General features: G+C 35.6%; 2 protein-coding genes across 5 annotated transcripts in view; one reads left to right on the top strand and one right to left on the bottom strand.

Annotated features, from left to right (window-relative positions):
* CERKL (ceramide kinase like) overlaps positions 1-17,610 on the top strand; it is a 55,869-nt gene extending 38,259 nt beyond the window's left edge. For 2 of the 4 annotated variants that reach the window (XM_042783906.1, XM_033010782.2), the window contains exons 5-13: positions 2,769-2,911; positions 8,610-8,684; positions 10,136-10,313; positions 10,585-10,653; positions 10,979-11,007; positions 11,089-11,197; positions 14,218-14,314; positions 15,556-15,731; positions 16,530-17,610. In XM_042783906.1, the coding sequence (XP_042639840.1) occupies positions 2,769-2,911; positions 8,610-8,684; positions 10,136-10,313; positions 10,585-10,653; positions 10,979-11,007; positions 11,089-11,197; positions 14,218-14,314; positions 15,556-15,731; positions 16,530-16,611 (958 nt within the window). In that variant the 3' untranslated portion in view covers positions 16,612-17,610. The other 2 variants (XM_042783907.1, XM_042783908.1) reach the window with 2 other exon arrangements.
* Positions 17,611-18,431: 821 nt separating this feature from the next.
* Positions 18,432-26,123, bottom strand: part of ITGA4 (integrin subunit alpha 4) — a 38,816-nt gene continuing 31,124 nt past the window's right edge. Inside the window, exons 21-28 of the mRNA XM_042783905.1 lie at positions 25,910-25,996; positions 25,247-25,337; positions 24,448-24,555; positions 24,058-24,177; positions 22,484-22,603; positions 21,884-21,982; positions 21,557-21,676; positions 18,432-20,694 (exon numbers count right to left, since the gene is read on the bottom strand). Coding sequence (XP_042639839.1) covers positions 20,602-20,694; positions 21,557-21,676; positions 21,884-21,982; positions 22,484-22,603; positions 24,058-24,177; positions 24,448-24,555; positions 25,247-25,337; positions 25,910-25,996 — 838 coding nt within the window. The 3' untranslated portion in view covers positions 18,432-20,601. The remainder of the gene's footprint in view (positions 20,695-21,556; positions 21,677-21,883; positions 21,983-22,483; positions 22,604-24,057; positions 24,178-24,447; positions 24,556-25,246; positions 25,338-25,909; positions 25,997-26,123) is intronic.

Genomic DNA, 26,123 nt, shown 5'->3' with positions numbered 1-26,123 from the left:
CCACCAAAACCACCGCAGTGTTTCCCAAATAAAATTTTAATGACAATTTTTGTGTATTGAAAATTAAACTAGAAAATGTATGGGATCTGGTTTGAGTTTAAAATTAACTCCACAGCAGTGAAATTGTCCTACTGATGAAAAATCATGCTTTTAGCAATTCTAGAAGCCACCTGACATAATGTCTTTTCACTATTTCCATTAAGTCTTGAGAAATTTTACTTCTTTATTGAGCAGCATTGCTTGTGACTTGGCAGGCTTCAGTTCTTTCCTGTTTTGCCCTGGCTTCCTGTCCAGTTTTGTTCAATTCAGAAACTGTATCTGTCACTTAGCTCCCTGTTTAGAAAATGGAATAGTACTTCTGTACCTCCTTTTAGATGTGGAAGGCACTAAATATGATGGTGAGGGGTGAGGTAGTTTTTGTGCTATTTCTATGTGGCAGAGTTCGTGTAGACGTGATCTGCCTTGCCCAAGCTCGGAAGTAACTGGAGGCAGGTTGGGTGTGGACTGAAGGCCATGCCTGCATGTGTTACTCTGCTACTCTAACTCAGCTCCTGCTTTTCAAGTGTTGCCTCGTTCAGATTGACTGATAGCTGATCCCAGTGAAAATGTATAAAGGGCAAGACACAATAGTATTTTTTTATTATTTACACTAGGTTAGCAGTATAGCAACATACAATTTCTGATCTTGAATTTCTTTCTAAGAGAGTTATGCTTCCTTACATGTTAAACAGAATGTGAAGTAAATTGAAGCTTATGATTTGCAATAGTAAATTGGAAGTTTGTATCTCAGTGCTTGCTGTAAGCAATACTGCTATGTTTTAATTCTTTGTCAAAGCTGTTTGTTTCTATATATCATGTATTTTCACTAATTTCTCCAGTTCCCACTCTGTTTTGCAGGATCATAGGCATATGTCCTGTGTCTCATATACTCCACCTTTTTTGCTGTCCACTTTTTTTTTTTTTTTCCTTACCGACACTGGAACTTTAGGTACTTTGCCATCTTGGCAGTGTGGTTTTTTTTCCCCTGCCCTGGGGCCAAGCATTGGTGACAAATAGAAAGCTTTTGTGATGCTGCAATCTCAGCTGCATTTTCTTGTTTGTACAGTGACAGAAGTACACAGTATACATGCATGTATTTCTTCCCTAATCAGAAGCCTAAGGTATTATGGATATTGTTTAGCCCAGGTCAGTCAGACTTTAGTGAACAGTTGATGAAGAAACTTGTGTCTGATGGTTAGACAGATGTTTCTTCCTCTACAAAACCTTCTTCAAGGTCTTACTCAAATCTGTTTGCTCAAGACTTTCTGCTCCTTATGTGCAGCAGGTTCTTGCTGATTAGCTTTGGAATCCCTGGTCCCTGACAGTATCTCTATTTCCAGCCAAAAAGGCAACTCTTGATGGTTAATGCTAAATTAATAAAAATTGAAGTTAACAGCATTTTTATGTTATTCCTTGGATTCTTCATCGATTTCCAATAACAACAAACACAGTCCCCCAAAATCAGAATATATCTGTTTTCAAAAGTTTTCATAGCCAGAAGACAATCCACCTAAGTCCTTCCAGGTGTACAATTTATCAGACTACAAAGATTAACTGTTCTTGCTGCTGTGGCAGAAACTTTTAAGCCTAGGAATAAATCAGTCTAAACCAAAAATGAGATAGAAGACAGGAGATGACTCCTGATTAGGAGCACAAAGAAAATGTGCTCCAAAGTTTTGCTATATACTTTTTTTTTTTTTTTAATGTGGGCAGTATTTAGCTAGATAGAGGAAACATTCCTAAAAATGTAGAAAATAAAAGTAGCTAGGAAATAATAATAGGAACTGAGCAAAACTGTTAAAGGAGCTGAGATAATTTAAACATTTAATAACATAATGAGTATTTTCTTACAAAGATCTTAACAGTTTTATCTAGTTGAATTACTGAACATAGTTTCACAACTGCATTCAGATAGATATATGAAAAAAAAATATTTTAAGTGCATGCCTCCTAAAGTAAATCTGACATGTATATTGTAAATGCTTGGAGTGCACTATTACAATTCTTATCATTAAAGTGTGTTTACCTTAAAAACATTTAACTTTCAAACATTAGTAATTTAGAGAATCACTTTAATAGTTACTTAAGTAAACAAAACCAGAGAGAGAAAAAAAAAATGGTTGCTGTAACAGAGCTTTTACAAACAAATGCTCTCTATAGCCACAGCAGGTGGGATTTTAATTACATGCTCCAGAAGCAGTGATTAAGTACCTTCATGCAAAGGATTGCTGGCACTAGGGTTTTATACCTTGCTAAATCCCTCAACTGCCTGCATAGTGTGTGGAATTAGCTGTTTTCAAGTGGTTTTAATTTTATTGTAATATTTGATGAGTTGTTGTTATAAGGGCAATTAAAAAGCATTGGAATGCTTGAGTTGGGTCAGCATTGAAAGATTTAAAGAACTTTTCCACTGAAGCACTTGAGCATGTGCTTAAGTCTTCCATCTGGTCAGTTCATGTGCATAATGTGTGATAAGGTAAGAAGTACTTTGTAAGTTGTTAAATATATTTACTCCTACTCAGAAGAAAGCAGAAATAATGATGTTTATATCTTGTTAGTTAACATTCACTGATCTGACAGTGAAGTGCTAGTTTGTTCTTAAAGAGAGAATATTTTTTAGCTATTTGAAATATCATTATGTATATGGTGTGTGATAGCTGACTTCCACCTGTTTGCTCAGCTATGGAAGAGTTTATTTTGAACTGTTGAGCATTTTTGTTTTGTAATAGGGTAGTTTGTATTGGTGGAGATGGATCTGTCAGCGAAGTTGCTCATGGTCTGCTACTTAAAGCCCAGATAGATGCTGGAAAAAACACAGACTATATACCAAAGCCTGTCAGAGCACCGGTTCCTCTTGGAGTAATACCAGCAGGTGAGACTAAAAGGTACTGTTAAATTTTTAAGTCATCTGTTTTAAGTCCCCCTGGCATGTTTTACAGTTTTGGCTACTAAAAACAGTTCTTGGTGCTAAAGCTTCAGTTACTTAAGGGAGCTATTGAATAAATGTCCTAAAGTAGTGATTTAGATTGATTACAAATGAGTAGATTTTAAATAATTATGATAATTTATAGTAATGGCACAGATGAGCTCTTTGCCTAAAGGAAGATGCTCAGGAAGAAGAAAACTAAAATAATTTTCAGCTAATGCATGCAAAAATAAGTTTTGTACTTAATTGCTGCCACAAATGATACCAAATGAAAACTTTGTTTTCTAGAATTTCCTTAGTATAAGCCATGTCCTTTTGCTTCTCTCTCTAGTTTTCTTGGCAGGATTCTCAGTTGCATTCATACTTAGGATCTATTTTTAAATGGTGTCCCAGGAATATATTTTGTGGATTATATCAAAAAAGATAAAATATTGTGCACATGAAACTCCTTTACTTTTACAGACCTGAAAATATGTGTCTGTCTTGAAAAAACTTCTTGCTCCCTTATCAACTTGTACTTGCATCTTTTGGTGTGTTTTGTTTGTTTGCTTTGGGGGTTGTATGTGTCATCCTCCTCCCAGTTTTTGTATTTGCCCTTCTTGGAGTATAAATTTGGCCAGACAGGGAGGCTTAGCTAGAATGAGTACAGGCAGGGATGATTCTGCACTGGTATATGAATCACTACTTTTTAAAGGAGGAGGGGTATTTTTGCATTGACACTACCCTCTGGTGTGGATGTTGATGTAACTACTTGATGTAATTTCTCAGATGTTTTTAATTAGTAAGGAAAAAATTCCTGCAGCCAGGTGAACGGCAAATCATTGCTTTCAGTTTTCTGTAAGAAAGGAGCAAGTCGCTGCTGAACTGAGCAAGCAGGTTTTAGGTGTTCTGACTTGCTTTGCACTTCTAAAAGCAGCATTAAGACAGGGACTAGTTGATTATGAAAACACAAGATGACACTAGCTTTTTTTAAATTAAGAAAAATGGAAATGTATTGGTAAAAGATACAGTAATCTCAAAGAGATGAAGCAGATGAATTTTAGTACAGCAGTTGGACCATCACTTATCAGTTTAGTTGCTGTGAATATCTTGGCGATGTTGAAATGGAATCACTGCAGCTCTTGACTCCATGCTGTTTGGGCATGCTTAGGTCACTGTGCCTCACCATCAGTGCTGGCTCCCTTTAGTTTAAGGCAAATACGTCAGGATCAGAAAGGATTTTTAAGCCCAAGGGAATGCTGTATGGCTTGTTACGTAGAATGCCACAGACTTTGTTAAAAGAGATTGACAGCATTTTATAGAATGATAGTGTGAGAAACTCCTTAATTGGTTCTTATAAATAATCTTCAGCTTATTTTATTTCCATATGAATGATATTCCAACAAATAGTTAGAAAATAAGTATGATACTTGTTTATGTGAAGGAGGTGGAACTCAATGGTCAATGTATTTCTCCACATACTGCCCCGCCTGCCCCAAAAACCCATTGTACCAAATTAGGATTCTCCAGCCAAGTAAAAATAGAAACTGTATTACAGGATAGCATTATTTGAGTGGCTTAAAAAAACCTTGTTTTAGCCTTTATTTTAAGTAGTTAAGATAGTGTTTTGAAGTTTCAACTTGATGGGAAGGAGCTGCTCTTGAAACAGTTTACCTCCTGAAGAGAAAGGTCCAGAGGGGAGTGTGTTTTCACTAAAATACTCTACTGAGCTGCCTTATTCTGGTCCAGATCAAATGGATGAGATGTGGGAAGCCTGCAGTTGTACTGCTGGCCATTAGCAAGAGTGTTTGTTGCTATGGGAACTACTGCTAAGAAACTGTACGGAGGGGGAATGGGAGAAAGGGGAGGGGGAACTGGAAGGACATTAAAAAATCTATCCAGTTGTTACAGAACAAGAGACAATCTATATCTGATGGCTGTGAACCTTTTGGTCTTCAATGGTTCATTTAAATAAATTCATAATTTCCAATTAATTCTGAAAATAAAATACTACTGAGGGACTGTTAATTTCTGTGATATTTCAGGCAAAGAACCAAAATATTGGTGCAGTTTTCATCAGAATTTTAGCTATGCTTGACTAGGAAGTCATTACATCACATTTATCTGTTTGGATGGGGGAGACATTAACAGCCTTATGAATATTCATGTTGTCTGGTTAATTAAGTTAATTGTACTGCAGAAGTGCTTGCACTTCCAAGGACAATTTTTTTCTCTACAATTTCTGTTTGGTACCTTCATCAGTCATGCTTTACATGACCTGCAGATACTTTGTCCTTACTGTGATGCCTTTGCATATTTCATAGGAAGGAGTTTGTAGGAAGTTGGTTGTAATGTCAGGAAAATAGGTTAGTATTTTGAACAGAGTTATATTTTTTGGAATAATAAAATCCTCTCTGTTTCTGTTTAAAGAAATGCTGGTGATAGAGATGCTGGTGTCATATGGATGAAACCTTTTTTACATTAAATTGAGTAGTTGGAGTGAAATCTGAAAGTGTGACTGTTAGTAACCTGAGGGGTGCAAGCCCATATATGAGCATCAAAGAAGGTTATTAGTCTCTGAAGTAATACGGTAGTGTTTAGGGGAACCATTTTGTTATTGGTAGATAATATTCCAAGTTTACAAAGGGGGAAAAAAGATGACTTGAGAAGATAAATAATGGCATTGTTATAGAATCACCACTTAAATCAGCAAAGCTTGTATTATGACACTTTTTGTATGATAACTTTCACTGTTTTCACTGTTTATAAGCTTTTTTTTTTTTTTGGTGGCATCCTGCTTGTATAGGACGTAGGTAATGAGACACATGATTCAGTCATCATTGAGATCACAGTGCTGTTAGGCATGTATTAAAAGTTTTTTTTAGAGAAGGTGATGGTACTTGCTACTACAAAACTGTGCTTGTTCTAGGTCTTCAACTTGTGAAAGTCTTTATGCAGTACGTTTGTTTTCAAACACAGGCAGAACTTGTTTTATTTTCCCAAGAGTCCTGAAAGGGTGGAGTTTTGCCTTGTTTACTTCTGCAAATGTTAATGAGCTCCACAGATTTAAGAGAAAGATGCAATTATTTGTGCCTATCCTGTTTAGTAGGAATAAGATTTAACTCTCATTAAAGTCGGTATGAAGATTGGTATTGACTTCAGCTGCGGTCATTTGTTATCTTGCTGCCATCTGTATTGACAAATTACTCTTACTTAAATGAGGAATCCCAGTTTTAAGACATACCAAGCCTGATCTTCAGAAGTATATTTCACTTTGTGCTGTTTTAATAGCTTGATCTTCAATGACAAGGAAAGATTTTTTTTCAGAATAACAACTTCCCTGTTGTCAATTTACAGGAAATAAACATATTTTGCATGATTTGTAATGATCTGCTGCTTGTGTGTGTGATTTCCTTTGTTTTGGAGAGGTACCCATAAAAGTTAAGTGTTGTAAAGATTTGATTGAAGGAAGTATTTGAGTATTTTTGAGCTATTTCTTTAGCTAGCTTCACTGGTTAAGCAGAATTAGTTGGATCTAGAGGTTAAATCTCCTAAATCATTCAAACATGAAATGGTATTGGGCATATACATCTATTATTTTGTGAAGAATTGCTTTTTAGGTCAAACCTAAATTTTTTTGTCCCCAAATTTTCCTTATAGAACTGTATTTTATGTTCACCGAATTGATACCATTTACTATGCAAGAGAGTGACATTTTTCTAGAGCTACAATTTTACCTTTTATGAGTGTTGCACCAGAAGGAAAGTTCAAATCACTTTGAATTGTTGGATATGAATTATTGGATATAAATGATTGAAATTGTAATTTTTTAAAAATAAACTGGACTTCCCCTTAGTGTCTCTAGAGAGATTTTCTTTTGGGAGCAAAAAGCAAAGACTTGCATTTAGCTTTTGATGTCAGTTTATCCTTATTCAGAGAAATTACTGAAAAAAATCTAAGCATATACTCCTGAATAAGAATGACAAGATGCCATTAGAACTTTGTAATTATGTACATTAGTCTTTCCAAATTTAGTATTTTTTTCTACCACTAATGTAACATCAGAGATTGCAGAGTTTTGGGATGAACATGATTTTTCAGTCCAGTACATGATGCTTTTAAAGTGCTTATTTAAATATTGAGTGCCTCGTGTTTGAAATGTGATAGTCTTTCCCTTTCCTGTCTTCTCTCCCTCACTTTTGAAAGACAAGTTTAAATGTATCCACATAATTTAGGGCAAATTTGGCATGCAGAATTGTCTATTGCTGCTGTTAACATATTAATGCAAGCAACAAGAAAATTACTTGAAAATCTAAGTGAACTCATTCCTTTATGGAAAGTTAGGTTCTAAATTGTTCTTCTGTAATTCTTGTTATTTTAATTAATCTGTTATTGAATTATTCATCCCTTAATCAATGATATGAAGAAGGTCAATATTCTGCCTGATGGGTGTCGGGCTCTGGTTCTTTATTTTTGCAGAAGTAAATCCTATGGCTTTGCTGCTTGGCTAAGAAACATCAAAGATGTGATCAATGAGAAAAGTCAACTTGAAATTCTGTTAAAACAATACCCATTTAGGAAAGACACAACCATTCCTTGTTCAGGATTTAAAAAATAACTTGATGTTTAAGTCAGCTGATACACAGTATTTTATGTCCTATACATTGAAGCAGAAGGGCAAAATTTACATTTATATCCATGTTTCTTACACAGGTAAAGCGACTTGACATATCAATCACCACCAAACATTGGGCCTCCAGGACCATGCTTCTTTCTTTTGCAAACTGATAGCTAGTTTGCCATTCTCTCTTCCAATTTCACACTGAAGTTGCTAGTTCTTGACTTTTTTTTTTTTCCTATTTACCTGCTGATTTATTACTCATTCCCTAGTTTCAAAATAAATTAATATCTTCTATCCAGTGGCTAGTAGTACAATTTATCTGCCGATGTCCAGGCAATGACAAAGACAAGTTAAATGAGTCCAATTTTAATGCACTGAATGCCAGTCAACACTTTTTCAGACACACGTCAAATTCTACATTCTCTCTGTTTTTCAGTTATTAATGTGTTCTTATATGTAAAGCTGACGTGCAATAATTAGTTTTAATTGCTACTACTTCTAAGAATCTAAAATGTAGCCTGTAAGGAGCACAGCAGTTATCTTACACTAGATCTAGTAGAATTTTGTCTGGGAAATGTACAGTTTTACACTGGCTGGGTTTTATATTATTTCTCCAATTTAAAAATATTCCCCAAATATATCTTACTAGATAATCTGCCTTCTAGTACAGTTCCTCAGTACAGTAGTTAGGTATGGAAGCGGTTTTTAAGGAGATAATTTGAAAAAAAAAAAAAAAAAAAAAAAGGAGGGGGGGGCACTTTTTGCAAAGTTTTCCTCCTCCCTTCCCCACCCCGCCCCTTGTTTTTTATGGCACTTATGAATGAATTTGAAGAGAAGACTTTATAGATCTCTGGAAGTTTTAATGGTTTTAGTTTGTACTATTCAGCATTTCTACTGTTACCAACACTAATTTGTGAAGAGGGTTTGTTTTATTGAAAATGCTGTAAATGTCTTGGTTTCTTCATTCAAAAATGTTATATATTTTTTTCTGGTGTTATTCTGCATCTCTCTCATTTTTACAACAGTTTGTGTTCACCTTTACAGGTTCTACAAATATTTTGGCCCATACTCTGTATGGTATTAAGCATGCAGTGACTGCAGCATTGCACATTGTAATGGGTAAATATTTTTACATACATTATCAGACTTTAAATAATAAAGCAATATTTAGAAGTTTGCCATAACTACTTGTTTAACAAAGACATAGCATTATACCATATTAATGTAAACCATATTGTAAGACTTTTAAACCCAAATGATTCTATCCTGATTTATAGCATACTGGAAAGGTTATGATTCTTTGAATATAATTCAGTAGCAAAGGTTGTGGATCTCGTCTTCTGGTATCTAAAATCTGCTATGGAATAATGTCTGATTTTGTTATTCATTCCCTATTACTGATGTTCTTTTAATGCAAAAAGTAACCTTTTCCAGACTTGTGTGAATAGTGTTACTATGTGTGTGTTATTATGCAATGATTGGTTGCATAATCACTTGACTATTTCAATTTAATGTGCCTGCTGAAGACAATAGGAAAATATACAATACTTCAGTTTGAGGAAGTGGTCAGGATTAGACTTTCCAGGAAAGTATTGTCATATTTCTGAGAAAGTATCATTCATCTTTTTAGCTCCGTGTGCATTTCTCTTAGAGAATTGTTAATGTTTAAGAAAGCTTTATTAGTAGAAAAAACTGTATCACTTGCAGTTTGATCTGCAAAATAAATAGGTTTTTGAATGTGAAAATGTAATTATGCTAAAAGGAAAAACTAGGTTGCTAGTGCAAACCTTATTTTCAGGTTTTAGGAAATACCAAATACTTAGTTGAGCAATATTAATATTCCTCTCAAAGCAATTTTTCCTTAGGAAGCTATTTTTTTTTCCTGAAGAAAAAAAAAAAGAATAATGGGGAAAGTCTATCTTGAGTATCTATTTTCTAGACCTTGCAGTCATCAGTGGAAGAGCCTTTGCTCTATTTCTTAGATAGATTTTGCCTGTAAAGGTTTGTGTATTACTAAAACTTTATTTTTTAATCAGAGAAACTCAATCTAGTGGAAATCACCCAGGTTCTATTACAGAAGAAAATTGTATACCCCCTCTTGAACACAATTATATGTCTAAATTCTATAACTGTAAACATAAATACATTAAAAACCTATATTTAAGCATTCTGATATCTCCTCCAATACAATGTTCAGTCATTACAAATATTTCGTGAAATGGTAGCCAATATTTGTGTAGCAGTATTACATTTTCTTTAATACTAATTGTTGGAAAGTTGAATAGAATTGTCAGACCCTTTGCAGCCTGATGAAGTAGCTGAATTTTTGCCATAAGTTTTTAAATATTTTGATGCATCTGAACTTGGTTCTCCAAAATGACTACTTTTATAGTCTTCATTAAATCTAAATTGATTCTGGTTCCCATTAGCAAAACTTGACTTCCTAAAGAGGGAAGAGTCTGGAGTTTTTTCCTCACAGCTAAGTTAGGCGAAAAAGAAACAGTAAGTTGTACTCTATTTGAAATACAGATGTTGTTTGTAATTTCTGGTCTTTAACTTTGAAATTTTAGGGCATATTCAACCAGTAGATGTCTGTACTTTCAGTACTCCAAGCAAGCTGTTGCGGTTTGGATTCTCAGCTATGTTTGGTTTTGGTGCAAGGACTCTAGCTTTGGCTGAAAAACACCGTTGGATGCCCTCCAATCAGCGGAAGGATTTTGCTTTTATCAAAACCCTGGCAGATCTCAAGTATGCCATGAGCTGTTATATTTTTCCAGTATTTCTCATTTTCTTGAGGAAAATGCAATAATTCATGTGATAAAAATAGAGACAACAGTACTTCATCTGTCTTGACTTCTTAATTGCAGACAGATTTAACTCAGATGTGATGCATATCCCTCTTAGAGGAGATAAATTCTGTATATTCAGCACCTCCTTAAAATCATCTTAACTTGGATAAAAGTCTGTCTAGCAGTCAGAATATTGGTTTACATGATAGTAAATATCAATACTTTTCTAGGCCAGAGGAATGCGAATTATCATTTCTACCCGTACAAATTCCACAGGAAGACTTTCATGAGAATGTCAAGTAAGTAAAATGGAGTCAAGCAATTCCCAAGCTACAAAAATATGTGTCTTTAAAGATAAAATTGTATAAAATCTTAATTTTGTTCAAATTTGATCATCAGGTAAAACAGTAATTAAAAAAAAAAATATTTTGACAACTGCAAACTTGTCCACTTTGTAAAACGTACCCTATAGACTATAGAGGATTTGTTACAAAGCTGTCTTCTGCTCAATGTTATTGGCTTGTTCAGTTCCATAAATATCTTACTTTTTTCCTGAGGAAGATGTTGTTTAAATGTGCTAAAATGATTAAAAATTATTTTCCCTACATGTTTCCACTCTTTTAGAAAGAAGAAAGAGAAATTAAAAAAAAAGGGTGAGTGCTTTTTTTGATTATTTACAAGTGAACTGTGGCTGGTTAAGCTGGAGTAATATAGAATTACTCTGTTATATTTAGGTAGCAAGGATCAATGGCACAAAATTCAGGGTCACTTCCTGAATGTGAGCATTATGGCAATCCCTTGTCTGTGTTCAATGGCACCAAGAGGCTTGGCACCTAATACGAGGTCAGTAGGGGTTTAGAGAATTAGTCATGTCTATAAATTCTGACATCTTACCTTAAGACCTTGGCTTTTCCAAGAATACAGCCTGTGTTTAGGTAGTCTAGACTCTCTGGAATGGGGGAGGGAGCACGGGCTGCAGCAGACTTGATAATCTCAGGAATTGTAATCAGTTTTTGGATCAGGCAAATAAGGTCAAGCAGTGTAACTAGAATAATGAGTGGATAATTGCTGTGATTAAATTAGTTAGCAAGTCTGATTTAAGTAGTAGTCATCAAGGAATCATCTGTTATAGGATTTGGCTATATGTAGAAACTTTGTTCTTGGATTTTATTTTATTTTTTTCAAATATAAAGATGCCCCTCATCATCTGCTTTACTTACAGTAAAAATGAAGTATAGATCTTTCTTCTGTTAAGAACAACTGAAATACATCGTTTGTGTTCTGTTTTTTTTTGTTTTTTTGTTTTTTTGTTTTTTTTTCTCCTCTCCTGAACTTTGGAAGTGCAGCTTCTACATGTAAGGTTTTGGGAAACAAATGTGTATGTAATTTGGGTGTTGACTCGTTTTGCCTTTAGCTCATTGTGAAGAGCATGCTTTGTGGTGATTAAAACAGCTGTCATGTGATAAATATTTGTACTTGATGTATCCAGTTGACAATTAAGCAGAATAGCAAGTACAAACTTTGTAGTTGTACATGAAATACAACACACTACCTCAAAAAAGAATGCAGAAACTCATATATGTGTGTGTGTGTGTTTATGCATAACTATTGAAAAAAAAACCCCCAACACTCAGGAAGGTTTATGGAATGAGGCTGTTTTGTTACATTTGATTATCATTAGGTAAAAATAGATGTGCCTTAGAATTAATCAAATATTTTTCTTCAAAATTACTGGCTCATCTGGTAAAATTTGACTTCTTGGAAGGAATGTAGAAACAAGTGTTTTTGATTAAACTGTTATTGAGAAGTTTTCTTTGCTACAGGGGTTGTGCTAAGCCTTAGGTACCTCAAAAGAGTGCCCTGATGCTCTCTGGGGTTAGGAACTTACTCTGCTCAGCATTTGGTGTGTTGTTGTACCAGTCAGTAGAAAAACTCTGACACGAATTGACGAAATAATTCTTTTTTAGCTTTGCTTTCTCTTTCCATCTGTTCTGGCACCTGTTTCTCAGTGATAGGGAATTTTATGACAACCCCATGCAATTATTGGAGGTCTGAGCCTGTTTCTCCCACAGTGTAGTTGCTCAGTGGATTCCCCTGTCCTTTCATAGAAGGGCATCATTTTTTTCATCTCTTTTTAAAAATAATCTTAGGAGTGCAGTCAGCTAGTTGGGTCAGAAGAGTAGACTCTTCAAACAGGTGCTTCATTTCTCATAGTGAATAGTATCTTGACTATAAGGTTTTTCAGTACAGCGAACATAAATGTTGCACTGACTGTTAGAGACTTGAGACCTGTTATGGAAGCATCAGCTAAACTCAGCTAGGTTTCTTTACTCTGTCCTATTTTCCCCAAGACATTTTTGCCATGTAAAGGCATTTGAAGTGGAATGAAAGCTTTGACTGCTTCCTGTAGCTCTAGTTATACTAGTCTAAATTTGCAGAAACATGTCAAGACACATTTAACTTTCTACGCTATGTGAGCCATGTGGAACATTTGGTTCTCGCAGCATAGGTGGTGTGCTTTGCTGCAGATTGGACTTTCAAGAGAATTAATGAGAATTCTTAGTCATCTCTGAAGATAAAAGACCACGGTGCCAAATGCATTGCCCAATAGCCTGCTGTGCCCTTTTGTTGCAGCAAATATGATAAGGAGGCAACTTTTTTCGATTTTACCATCACTGTTTTCTAAGTCAGCAAAGTAATGCTATACCAGGTGCCTTGCTTAATGGTTATATAAAAATTACCTTCCTAGATTGTGCTGTATCGTAGTCTGAGAACATTCCTGATGCAGTTGTTCAGTAGCCAGAGAACTATGAGTGGGGTGAGATCCATGGTGGCAGGCTGGAAGTATTTTTTTAAAACATTCTTAACATATTTTCCAAGTATACATGCTGAATAAATAAATATAGGTATGCATGCATATATATATTCAGAAGATGTGAAATACCTCATCTCTATATAGAACACAGTCTCAGCAGTGATTGTCAGGTTTGTCAAATACTCCTGGTGAATATTGATTTGTCTCTACAACATAAACAGGACTTGGGCATGATTGCATTGACACTCAGGTTGTTAGCTTCTGCGACAAGGTACCGTTACATTAAGGAATCTGCAAATTGATGCTAGCTCATTGTCAGACACAAATTCTCAAAGATGCTAAAATATCAATGGTGACTGGATACCAAGGGCCATTGAATGTCTGCACTGTAGGGTCTCTTGATTAATCTCTAGTATATGACTCTTGTCTTGTGCAAAATTCCATTAGTTTTTAACTTTTATGTGCTTTGTGAAATGCATAAGTAGAACTGTACTGGGAACTGTTGAGTTCTAATAGCAGCAGAGTTGAAGATCAGGATCTTTGTTAGGGCAGCATGAGTGTTAATGGAGGAGGTGAATGAACCCATCTGCACTGGGTTTTATGATGGGGATGTGCTTCCATGCATGGGAGTGGTTTCTTGGTAAACCTCTGCCTCACAGAATTTATGGTAATCATTATACTTTGCTGAAGAGAAAAGCAGAAAGATAAATTTGTGATCCCCAGTGTTTAAAAACCATCTGTTAAATAGAAAACCAGGTATTTTTAAATTATAGGTACTGCATTTAATAAATTATGGCTATTGATAAGGGAGTACAATTCTATTATTACAGTGTATGTTATATTGATGCAAATTAACCTCAATTGCATAGTTTATATTTGATCTATGGGAGGGGGGAGGCAAAAAGATTAAAAAAAAACATTGAGTCATTTCTATTAATTTGCTAGCTTTTGGTTTTTTGTTTTTCTTTTAATCTAGACTATCAAAGAGCCTGTTAAACTTCCAAATTAATTAATTTTCTTTTGGGAACTAAACTGGTCTGCTTTTCAGGTTGAATAATGGAAGCATGGCTCTTATTGTTGTACAAAATACTTCTCGAACAGAGTTTATAAAACATCTGAAAAGATATGCCGGCGTGAAAAATCAGGTACTGTTAATTTCTTTCTGGTGATTATTAAAAGAACAGTTAATTGTGAAGATAGACATGCTGCAAGAGTTAATGTTAGCATCCTCATAAGGAGACTTAGCTTTCTGTCAGAATACATTAGCCCCTTTTTCATCTGATTCTTTTTTTTTTTTTTTTTTTTTTTTTAAATCACTAGACTAATACCGATTAGCCTATTTCATCCCATCTGTTGTGGTTTAAATTGTATTTTTGTCATACCATAATTTTATGGGTGTAAAGCCCTTTCCCCATAATAAAGGAAATGTATGCTGTGTGTAAATTTTGTGTGGTACAGAGATCAGGAACGCAGACTGGGGGGCATCATTCAGCTCTCTGTCAGAAACAGGTAAAGTCCATAATTTGAGCGGATCACTGCATGCTATGCTGGTAGCAATGGATTATAACCACTGATTTTTAGCAGGTGTGGATTTCACCTCGTTATGAATGTTTGCAGAATTACATTTCAAAATTATGGTCGTTATTTTGTCCTTGAAGAGAAAAATGAAGCATCCAAGCACAGTGCCTTGTTGCTGTCCTAAATACCTAACGCATAGCCTAAGCACACTGGTACTCATTCAGATGTTTAAGGATTATGTGAAATCACTTTTACAAGACGGTTTCGGTTTGAATTGGTCAACAGTCAGAGTTTTGGGGAGAGGTAGATGACAGTTCCATGTGACAGCACTAACAGCTGCATTTAGGAAACAGTGTATGCTTTCCAGTTATGCTTGTGGAGGAAGGCTCTGCTTTTCTCTCTGCCTTTGGAGTTAGAAATTAGACAAGGAGATGTGGACCCTCTAAACCCTCAATTTAAGATGACCATTTATTAGAATTCTAACTAGCCATGTTCACGACAGGATTATTGGTAATGATGAACAGAGCACAGGAAAAAATCTGCTTGGACTTTCACATATTCTGAAAGCATGTGCTGTTTTGGTGCGTGCAAAATATATTCGCCTCACCTGTAGATTGAGCAAGTCTGATATGGGAATGCAAATAGAACACTACCAGTTTTTCTGAAGCACTATTTAGGATAAAAACAGCACATTAATCTATAAATGCTAGCTGAAATATATAATGCCTCATGTGGTCAAAGCTTGAGTTAAGTGTTCCCATTTACTTAAAAAGCTTGCTGCTTTTTTTATTTCAAGTAATCCTGTTTGTTGCTAGGCTACCACCTATATCTTTCATCTTCTTTTAATATATATCTGTGTTTGGTTTAGTTCAATTTTCCCTTTGTTGAGACCTACACAGTTCAAGAAGTAAGAGTACAACCAAGGCTTAACAGTGGGCTTGATGCCAAAGAAAATATGTATTTGAATGCTGCTTCTGCAGAAGGAAATTATCCTTGGAATATAGATGGAGACTTAATGAAAGAAGCATCAGAAGTTCATGTTCGGTAAGGCTAAGTATTATGTTTACAGACTGTGTACCTGTAACAGATTAGTACTGCAATCTTAAATGTATTACATCTGTATATAACACAGATGACACCAAAATTGGGTGTTATAAATGCTCTAACAGCACAGCTGTGCATTGCAGTCTGGCCCTTGTGTCATTGTTTGGGCCTCTGCCTGGTTGCCTTGTGCCCATCTTTGGAAATGTTTCTTATGACCGACACGGCCTCTCCTTTCTGGTGCTTCATCAGCTTCCAGCCCCACTTCTCTTCTGCCTGTTACTTTTACCCTTCTGTTTCTTAGAGGTGAACAGATGCCTATAAAGGTCTGTGACTCCTGGAAGAGCTATTTTTGGGACAAGGATTCCTGCTTGGAAAGCAGTGTGTGTAAGGTTAATAAGAACACATAGTTGTTCAACTGTGGGAAACTTAGTGCTGCTTGAGAATAGTCTCCGTATCTAGGATGTAAGAAAGAGTCTATGAATACATAAGGAAAAAGGAGGGTTATCAGTGGAATTAAATGGGCAGTGGCTTGTTGTTCTGCAATGCACACGAGATTAGTTCTAAGCACAGAGCTCAGAACCGGTCTGGAATGTAAAATAAAAGGCAGATAATGTTACAGGATATATAATATATACTTCCAAAGGTGACCCTATAGGAATTGTCAAAATGCAATTCACCAGATTTTATTCCATATAGCAGTTCATATATATTTGTTCTCCTGCCCCCCCCCCCCAAAAGTGGCACACCCATCGCAAGAGTTAATGAAATTGATAGAAGTTTGACTTCCTCACTTCACAGGGTGCATCCTCAACTGATTAACCTCTATGGCGTGAACACTGATGACCTGGAGAGTTCCCAAGCAACGTGCAATTGCATATAGAAGGGACACACTGCAAGTTCTGTATTAAAGAATCCTTTTCTCACCTCTATGCACAGCTTTCCAAGGTCCCAGTCTTTCACTCACTGAATCCAGTTGTTGTAGCAGAACCTTAACTTGTATTGTTATTGTAACAATAATACTTGTTTGTAAGATTCCTGGTTTTAAATTTTTATCAAGCTGTATATTTTTATCAGGTCATATTTAACTATAAATAAATTGTTAGGCTTAACAAGAAAAAATGAAAACTGATTATATTGGTCTCTTATAAACTTGGGTTCAAGAAGTATCCGTAAGAATAGAATATTTTTTTCCTTTAAAATTATTCTAGCTTTTGCAATAAATATAGTTTGAGATACTTTTAAGTTTGCTGCTGCTTATCCATGTTGTCGGGTAAATCAGTTCAAATAGAGCTGGTGAGTGGAGGTAGGTACCACCTCATGCTGAAGAATGGTGGCAAAATAATTTTTTTTTTAAAATAAAGTACTTCCATTTCTAGTTATAATTTTTAATGTTGCCTTAATATATTTGCTTTTAAATAGTTTCTAGTCAAACAGTAATACAAAAGAATATGCTGATATCCTATATGGCTTTTCTTTGTTGAAATGTATTTTAAGGACTACTCTTTGTACAAAATAAATATTTTAAAATATTTTATCTATCCTAGAACTGAAATTATATTTAGCGTAGCTTTTGTTGAGAATAAATTTATGATAAATTACTGAAAGTTGATTTAAATTTTTATAACTTTCTTATAGGGCATGAACAGTTTTTGAGTTTTTTTTTGTAACTGATTAAATAGTTAATACAATTATTTGAGATGACAGCAAATTAAGACTATATTCTTTCTGGGAACTTGCTTTCTCTGAGATGATGAAGAGTAGCAGACCAGTAAGTTTGTCCCTCTGCAGGACCATGGGGATAATGAACGTTTTCCTGGGCACTTGTCTATGAATTGTTCAGAATGTGGCTGGCAAATAATAGTGTGAAAGCTGCATTATCTAGTGGCCAGAATGAGTTAAGTTTGTTCTTCAGTAAGCAGTCGAGTATAATGTGAAATCCCGTCCTTCAAGGATTTGTTAAATCAAGCCTTTACAAGGATCTATAGCTACTGTATTGTATTAGACTTTAAATCCCAGTGAGAAGTTCTTACATGTGAAAAGTACGCAAGACAAAGTACTGTACCTGAAGTACTGCAGCTGATGATTTGTTTCCTAAGAACAAGCTGCTACTTGTTGGAAACCTCATGCGGTTTCTGCAGACAAACCTGGCCAGTGGTAAAGGCCAAATCCATAGACAAGCAAATGTCTGCTTCGTAGGCACCTCATTGTCATGGGAATCTTACAGCTAGTTCTGCTCTTTGCACCGGAGTTAGTGGCTGCAGAGCAGGCCTGAGGCCACAGCAGCCTTGGGGCTGGCAGGGCCCTGGCAGGGCTCTAGCCCAATCTCCTGCTCGAGCAGGTCCAGTTGCTCAGGGCTTCATCCAGTCCAGCCCTGAAACCTCCAAGGATGGAGACAACACAACCTCTCTGTGCCCCTGTTCCAGTGCCTGGCTGTCCTCATAAGGAAAATGTTTTCCCTCATTTCCAGTTGGAATCGCTCATTTCAGTTTATACCCATTGCCTTAGTCGCAGTGAGCAGTCTCCGGTTAAACTACTTTAACTGACACTATACCACATCGAGTATTTTTAATGTGTTAATTCAAACTGAACTTCTGAAAGTTGTCTAAGAAGGAGATTCTAGCTACAGTTAGTAGATTTAACTGTTTCTACTACATAGCTGAAAATTAAAAAAAAATAGTTGAACTTACAGAAGAAACAGCATTTAGGTGCTTAACTTGGGTTTTTTTTAATAAAATGAAACCAAGTGATACTTTGTAACCTTGCCACCCTCAGGACATTGCACACTCACTTTTTGTCAACCAGGTTTACAAAAGCAAAGTGAATTTTGCTTCGTATCCTAAGAACAGGCAGCCAACATGTACATGTTAATAATAAAATCTGAATAGGAAGTACACAATTTCCAAGGCAACATTATCACATTTACTGACTTACATAAACTACTGCAAAGATAAATAAAATGCTTTAGTTTCACTTTCTTTGCATTGTTTGTATTAATGGATATTAATGCTTCTTCCGGTATTTGAGGTATATTTTTCACACTATGCTGTAATATCAAACTAATTTCTGTTCAAAGATGTTTTGGTTAAAGTGCAAAAATTCACTAAAGCTACTTGGAAGAGAAGCATTTTGTGTATATTTTCAGAGACATGCAAGAAAATATTTAATTTTTCACATACTTTTTGATTAAAAAAAAAATATATGCACATTCATTTGTCCTTATGCTCAGATTTTAGAGAGAAAATTTACTTTAGAGCGATCCACATCTTTGGCACTGAATGAAGTGAAAGGAAATTATAAAATGGTCCCCAATACCTTTAAGAATCTGTGGACAGTGTGGCTTTTATGGCACCAAACACTCTATTAGCAAAGGTGCTGGTTGAAGTCACTCTGTATTGCTTTTGAGTCTCAGGTTTAATTCCCAGAGAATGGTGCAGCTTCAGCCTGTATGTACGCATTACATTCATTTCTCCTTGCAGTTCAGAAAGACATCAAAGGCACAGCAAGAAAGGCCATATTGCATAATGCTGATGCAATAAATACAGTTATTGAAGAAGTTGTACATTCTCCTGTTGTACTGGGAAGCAAAGGAACTTTTTTTTTTTCCTTGGATTTTACTATTTCACCAAAGCTAGGTGGCAGTGCAAACTTATCTAGCTGAAGAAAGTTCCTGTAGTAGCAGAGCAGTGGGTTGAACCATGTTACTATTCAGTCATTTGCCTTGTTGCTGAGTGGCTTCTGAGGATGCCGGTTTGGATGGTATTTATCTGAAAACTTCACAAGAACCCAAGCCAGCTCTCCAACTTTCTTATTAAGTACTTTCAGGTAAAGTGTGGTACATCTAAAGATAAAATTTGGCCCACTAAGGTTGGCATTGAGTCTCTTGGGTATGTGGTTTCTCTATTTTGTCATCATGTGAAGTCTTTGGGTTTTTTTTTTAGGTCCTGGAAGAATGCCAGTACTAAATACTACTATGCTAAGTACTGTAGAAAAGTCTTCAAATAAATAAAAATAAATACTTGCTTTAAAAAACCCCCCCACAGAAATATTTTGTTGGAGAAGTCCAAAACATCATGGCAGCAATACCTGAGGAATGGATGAAACAGCTCATTCTGTCATGCTTGCAAGTACTATGTTAAAGATGGCTACAAATGATGATCTCAAATACACTGCTCTTTCTACAGCTGAGAGAGGATTCTGTGCTGCATCTCCAGGCTACCCCACAGAACTCCCTGCTCTGAATCCACCTTGACCTTTCTGGTTCTGGCTTGCCTGAGTGACTAAGCCTCTGCAGTGTTGCGGCTGTGCTTGTGAAGCCAAAGCTGACAAGGTTACCTTCAGAAGCCCAAAAGAGCTTCTGTTTTCTACATCCGTGCGCTCTACTTACGGTCCCCGCTTTTGGTTTAAGCTAATTTACCCTTGTAAAACTGCCAAAGCACGAGGAGGGAGGGTTTCTTCTTAAATGTCTAATCAAAAGATTATTGAAACTTGAAAATGAATAGAATAACTCACACTAATGTGTTTGAGATCTTATTTTCCAGGATTGGCCAAATGTTACTACTTTCCAGAAGTTCTTCTTTCCAGTAAGTAATTCTTCTTCTCTTTAGTGTTCTTCTGTCTGTTTAAAACCAGATACAGATATTTGGTGTTTCAAATATTGCTATGAGACTTCACAAAACCTGTTTTACCATTTTTATATTAGAAAAATGACAGTACTCTAAGGTGTAGTCCTCCATATACAGTTCAAGGGAATAAAGTGTACTTTGTAAGAGCGAGTGAGCTCAAGAACAGTTTCCTTGTCAGTGACGTTTCTCCTGTGAATTAACCTGAATCTTAAATTCTTCATTTTAAAATCAAACGTTTATTTGCCATCTTAGTCATCTTTGTTCCCACGTGTGAAACTCCAGCTGCCTTCTCCGTTCTTGTCTTGAGGGACGGATTTGTATGGCCTTTTGAAAAAGCCAATCTGAAATACATAATTTTGGAATCTGTGGTCAGCAAATCTTTATCAAATCTAAATCATAAAACATGAACTAAATTACAATACATATGCATGGTGTTTATGAATGATGGTACATGCCATTGCTTTGTCATACCAAATAAGCAAGTGTTAGTTATCAATCAAAAAAGTGCATTTGCTTTTTCTTTTACTTTTTGGGAGGCTAATACTCTCCTGAAAGGAGTAAGGACATGTGGGCTTCTAAACTGTAACAGTCCAGAGAAGCCCGTAGTTTTGCAGATATGAAATGGTAATAAAACGTCCCTGTTAAATGTCTTTGATTTCTACACTTCCCTGGGAAGAACGATGGATGGAGAAAGTCTGCATGTAGGTAAAGTTAACAATCTCTTAATCACTTGTCAGAGAAGCTGCATCCTTCACAGTTTTCTTTTTTCATTTTTGCACAGGATTTTTTTAGCATTTATGTTGCCATTTAAAATCTTAAACAAATTATTCTGGCATGAAACTCTGTTGTAGACTATTAGTCATCATGTGTCAAGTGACATTCAATGTGGAGCACCATCCCACAAAAACGATCCATTTGGTATCACTAAATTATAGAAATCATTTGCAAATGTGAGATGCCATATGAAACACGGGAAGGGGTTTGTGGCATTGAATAAAGAAGATTTTAAATATGCAGAAGATAAAATGAAGGAAAATTGCAAACTATTTGGAAAAAACACAAGTTACAGGAGGAATTGTTTCTTTAGAAAAGACAGATCACAGTAAAATATTATTTATCCTTTAACCTTCATAAACAGATGCAAAGATCCACAACAGTGTGAATTCCTGACTTGAGAACAACTGATAAATACTGAAAACCTACCTTCCATAATACAAATGAAAGAAGCAAAAACAAGGTAACACCAACTATTAAGCCTATTCCAATAATTAGCACAGTAACACGGTATTTTGGCTTTTGGTGGTGCACTCCTTCCAAATAGACCTGGAAAGCAGAAAATAAGTTTAAGTGTCAGTTGATTCCACTCCCCCCCCCAATATACTAATAAAACAAATTAAGAAAATTATTTACATATTTAAGTAATTAACACTATATTCATTGCCATTGATACGTATAGAATTCCACAATTTTAATTCTGTTGGTTTTTCTGCTCTAACAAGTTTATCACAAATTCATTAAGAGAATTCTTACATATGCAACTTGCTTGTCCTTATGTAGTTCAATAACTTTTGCATTTTTTTCCGGTGAGGCTGTTGCTCTTACTTCAAACTTCAATGCTGATACATCATCCTAATTAAAAAAAAAAAAAAAGTTCTATCTTTAAAAAAAATAGCTTCAACACATGAACCCAGCAAAAATGGTAACACAGCTGCTTACAGAAACAGAATCTCACACAAACACACACTGGTGCCTTTCTCTGATCACAAAACAAATTAGTACCAGAAGCTGGAATGAAGCCCAGTTGGATTTTACTTGAGTCCCCATCCATGCTGCTTTTCTTAGTAAAGTACAATTATGAGTTGAAATTAAATCCCAATCCTACATAACCCAGCCAGAATAGGCAAAGCAATATATACTATAAAATAAAGTAACAACAAAAATACGTATTTTTTAGTGGTTTTTATTTTATCACCTTAAAACAGCAATGAAAACAAAATAGCTTAACACCTAAAAGATTTGGATTAATCATACTGTTTGCAAAAATATATTACTACCTAGCATTTGTATGTGGAGAATACTGCATATATGCTTTGAAATATTCCCCTTAAGTATGAAAAATTCATATGTTACCATTTCTAAAAGGGAAGGAGTAGCCTCCAGTTGCAATTGAACAGTTGCTTCTTTTCCACTTTCCATGTTTCCAAGCTTGCAATATATTTGTAAGCAAAGGCTGTCATTTTTCATGCAGTACTGTAGAAGGGAGGAAAAGATTAAAACTTGAGTTCATCAACTTTATCATCTTTGTATTAAAGACACTCAGAAACAATAAAACAAAAGAGATCCATGTTTGTTTTTGAAAAGTCAGGGTATAACTCCAGGTTGTCATCCATCAGTGTCAATCCCTAGGTGCTAAAAGAAGAGTACAAGCAGCCAACCTAATTGTTCTGAAACATAACAGGTCATTTTTCTTAATTCAACTTTTTTTAGACTGAAAAATGACAATTGTCATAATTTGCTTATCTTTTTTTTTTTTTTTTTAACACCATTATTTCAAATTAGCTTTTATCAAGAACTATAAATGACTATATGATAATCAGTATAAACAGCATAATTGATTGATTCTTACACTTGCACACTGACAGCTAGCACCATTTCACTCAGTTCTGGAGAAGACAAAAAGGCAAGCCCGTACATGATTATATTCTTTGTCCAAGACTGCACTGCCAAAGTTTTGATTTGATATTCTGGTGCAGGCTGTCTCTCAATCATTGGCTGATGTTCCTTGTAATGGGCTTACTTAAAGTCCCAAATTAATGTAAATGTCCACCATCTTTTAAGATGATAGTATTAAAAAAGGTTGTACTTTATCAGACACAAGTTGCAGGGGACAGATTTCTACAGGAACAAACCCTCAAAAACGTAGCACTAGAATAGCAATTCTGGTTTCAACTAAGTAGGCAAGTATCTGATCTCCAGCAGGGTCTGATCTACAGAGGGATGAGCCTGAACAGGCCAGGCATGTATGATATTCTCCCAGCCTCCCAAATATTTTTAGTAAGAACTTCCTGAGCCAAAACTGATTTCCATATATTTTTAAATTCTTAATGACTATCAGTCTCATTACCTTGTATAGTATCCCTTGGAATTCACTTATTTTTAGCATTTGTAACACCCTTCAGTAAGAAGTTCCACCATGAGTATTGCTTTGTTTGTGGGTTTTTTTTTTGTTTGTTTTGTTTTGTTTTTTCTTTTTGTTTGTTTTTGTTTTTTTTTTTAACCTGGTTCCTATTAGTTATATTTGATGGCACTTTTTTTGATGTGGAAAAGGCAATGTCTATTTGATCTGCATACTTCAGGTAATTAAAATCAAGACTCTTTTTCCCACATGCATCACTTTCAATTTGCTACTACATTTCATCTGCCATTTTGTTTGCCCACTCATTCAGTTACTTAACCCTCTGGCAGTTCGTCATAGGTGACTGTCATCCACACTGACTTCAGTGATGTGTCATTAATCAACTTTCTCATCTCAGTTCTCACCTCTTTCACTAAAGTCACTTATGACTACACTGAACTTATCACAGGTCCCACCACAAATCCTTGGAAGACTGCTCTAGTGACATCATTATATAAGATACACCGTTGTCTTAAGGCTCATAAATACAGTCATTTATTTCCCACTGATGCCAAAAGACAGACCTTACCATTTGTCTCTTAGCAGGTCTTGAAAAGAAAGTGACAACATCCTGTAATATGTTTTCCTTTTTTTCTGCTGCATTACAGCTTCTGGGATATTTATTATAGAAGCACTGTCCAACTGTTGTCTGAAAATAAAAATATCATCACCGTTAGAATTTGAACATCAGCTAATAATCAGAATACAGATTTCTGAAAGGCAAGAAGCTCAAAAAGAATGTTTTACTTTTAGAATTCTAAAACACATGGGGCTGAAGATCATCCTCCTCTTGTTCACTCTGCTTCACAATAGCCAACGAACTGAACACGTACTCAGTACCTAGTTCTGCTATGCTCTGCTTCTCTTTTTCATAGAATTCACATAGCTAATAAAAATATATTAAGTAACCTGTGGTTACCTTGATATCCAATGTGTTGAATAATTTGAATTCATCAGGTGGAAAAGCATTAGGTATCATTATCTCTAAGTTTGTATCTGGAGCCATGCTTGGTCCTACGCTGATTACCTGGTGGGAAAAAATGTTGTATATTTAAAGCTTTAATTTGTGGTAGCTATTCAAATATATATATAAAGTATAAATACATACAACTTCACAGAATGGGGTAGCACCTTGCATTGTTACACTGTCAGGGAAGTGGATTCTGCAAGGAGCTGTAACATTTTGCTTGATTCATTCTGTAGGCTGAACCCTTCACTTCTCTGAACCCAGTGAGTAAGTAAGTAGTGCTAATCTGCAATGACTACCCTGAGGTCATACGGATTGCCTTCTGAGAGAATATACAAAAGGAACTAGGAAAGATTTAACTCCTGCTTTTAATCCATTGGAGACAAATCTGATACCTACTGATCCTTTTATATGGAGCTCGTAGGTCCTTCTGCTGACCGTAAGATAATTCCTTTTGAAGTGTTTCCTAATGGAAGAACTGGCAATTCAGATCTGCTCTACCACTTTCAATCCTGCCTGGGCTAAGTGTTTTTTCTCTGACCATTCAGAAGAAGAGTGTCCAGGCCAAATAAAGTGTTCAGGGAGGATTAACAGCCACTTCCCATCACTAATGCACAAAAGTTGCTCACCATGCCCTTGTACTCTTAAAAAGTTCCCTCATTAACTGTGCAGGCTGTCATCACATACACTGGAAATCTAAGCATTAACCTTCAAAACAAGGATAATAGGGTTTACAAAGAAAAACTCTTACATGGAAAGTGAAGTTGATATTCTCCTTCATACACGTAACTGGTGAATCTCTCTCATTTGTTCCATAAACAAACGAAGCTGGTGATACAAATCTACAATGGTTTAGAAGAAGTTAATTAATAGAATTGCTATATATCATTAGCTTAACTTTCTGCTCCATGCTATCTCCAGTAAGATTGGTTCTAAGAAAATACCTGAGTTTGCATTTAAGTAAATCTAGGAACACTGAGTAGAAGTCCTCTACCTTTGTATTCTTTCCTCTTAAAAAGGCAGATGAATCTGAAAAAGTTATAAATCCTCGCCTCAAACTATGCTCCATGAATGCCCCACAACAAACCCAGAATATGGTCCATGTTAGGCAAGGAATCTAAGGATCTGCTGTGCTCCCATTAAATACCTCTCTCTCTCTCTAAAAAATATTACAGTTCTTAAAAAATACTAGTCTGTTAAGAGACAAGTTCAAAGCACCACAGGTATTGCTGGTCTCATCCCAAAGTAGTGGGAACAATCTCAGAAGTGTATGGGTCAGGCCCAGGATAGCTGTGCCATCTCATTCCCAGGATTTGTCAGCTACATCACACTTCTGCTTAAAAGCTTTGGGAATTTAGCATAGTAACAAGACAACAGTTCTATGGATGAGCAGGTATAGCAATAGCTGACTTACCCATGAGCATTTAACTCAGTCTCATATTTCAGAGGTACAGCTAAAGTTAGTGTGTTATCCAGCAACCTGTTCCCATCTTCATTTTTACTATAAAAACACAATGAGAGAAAAATGAGTACTGCATACATCATCATATGCTATGCATATTTCTATAAACAAGTATTAAACAGACCTTTCGGCTTATTAAAACAAAAATATTTTAGTGGTAACAACA

This window comes from Tyto alba, unplaced genomic scaffold, assembly GCF_018691265.1.
Source record: "Tyto alba isolate M040663 unplaced genomic scaffold, T.alba_DEE_v4.0 Super-Scaffold_7, whole genome shotgun sequence".
Taxonomy (NCBI): domain Eukaryota; kingdom Metazoa; phylum Chordata; class Aves; order Strigiformes; family Tytonidae; genus Tyto; species Tyto alba.
Note: the sequence above shows the minus strand (reverse complement) of the source record. Positions and strands in the feature narration are given on the sequence as shown.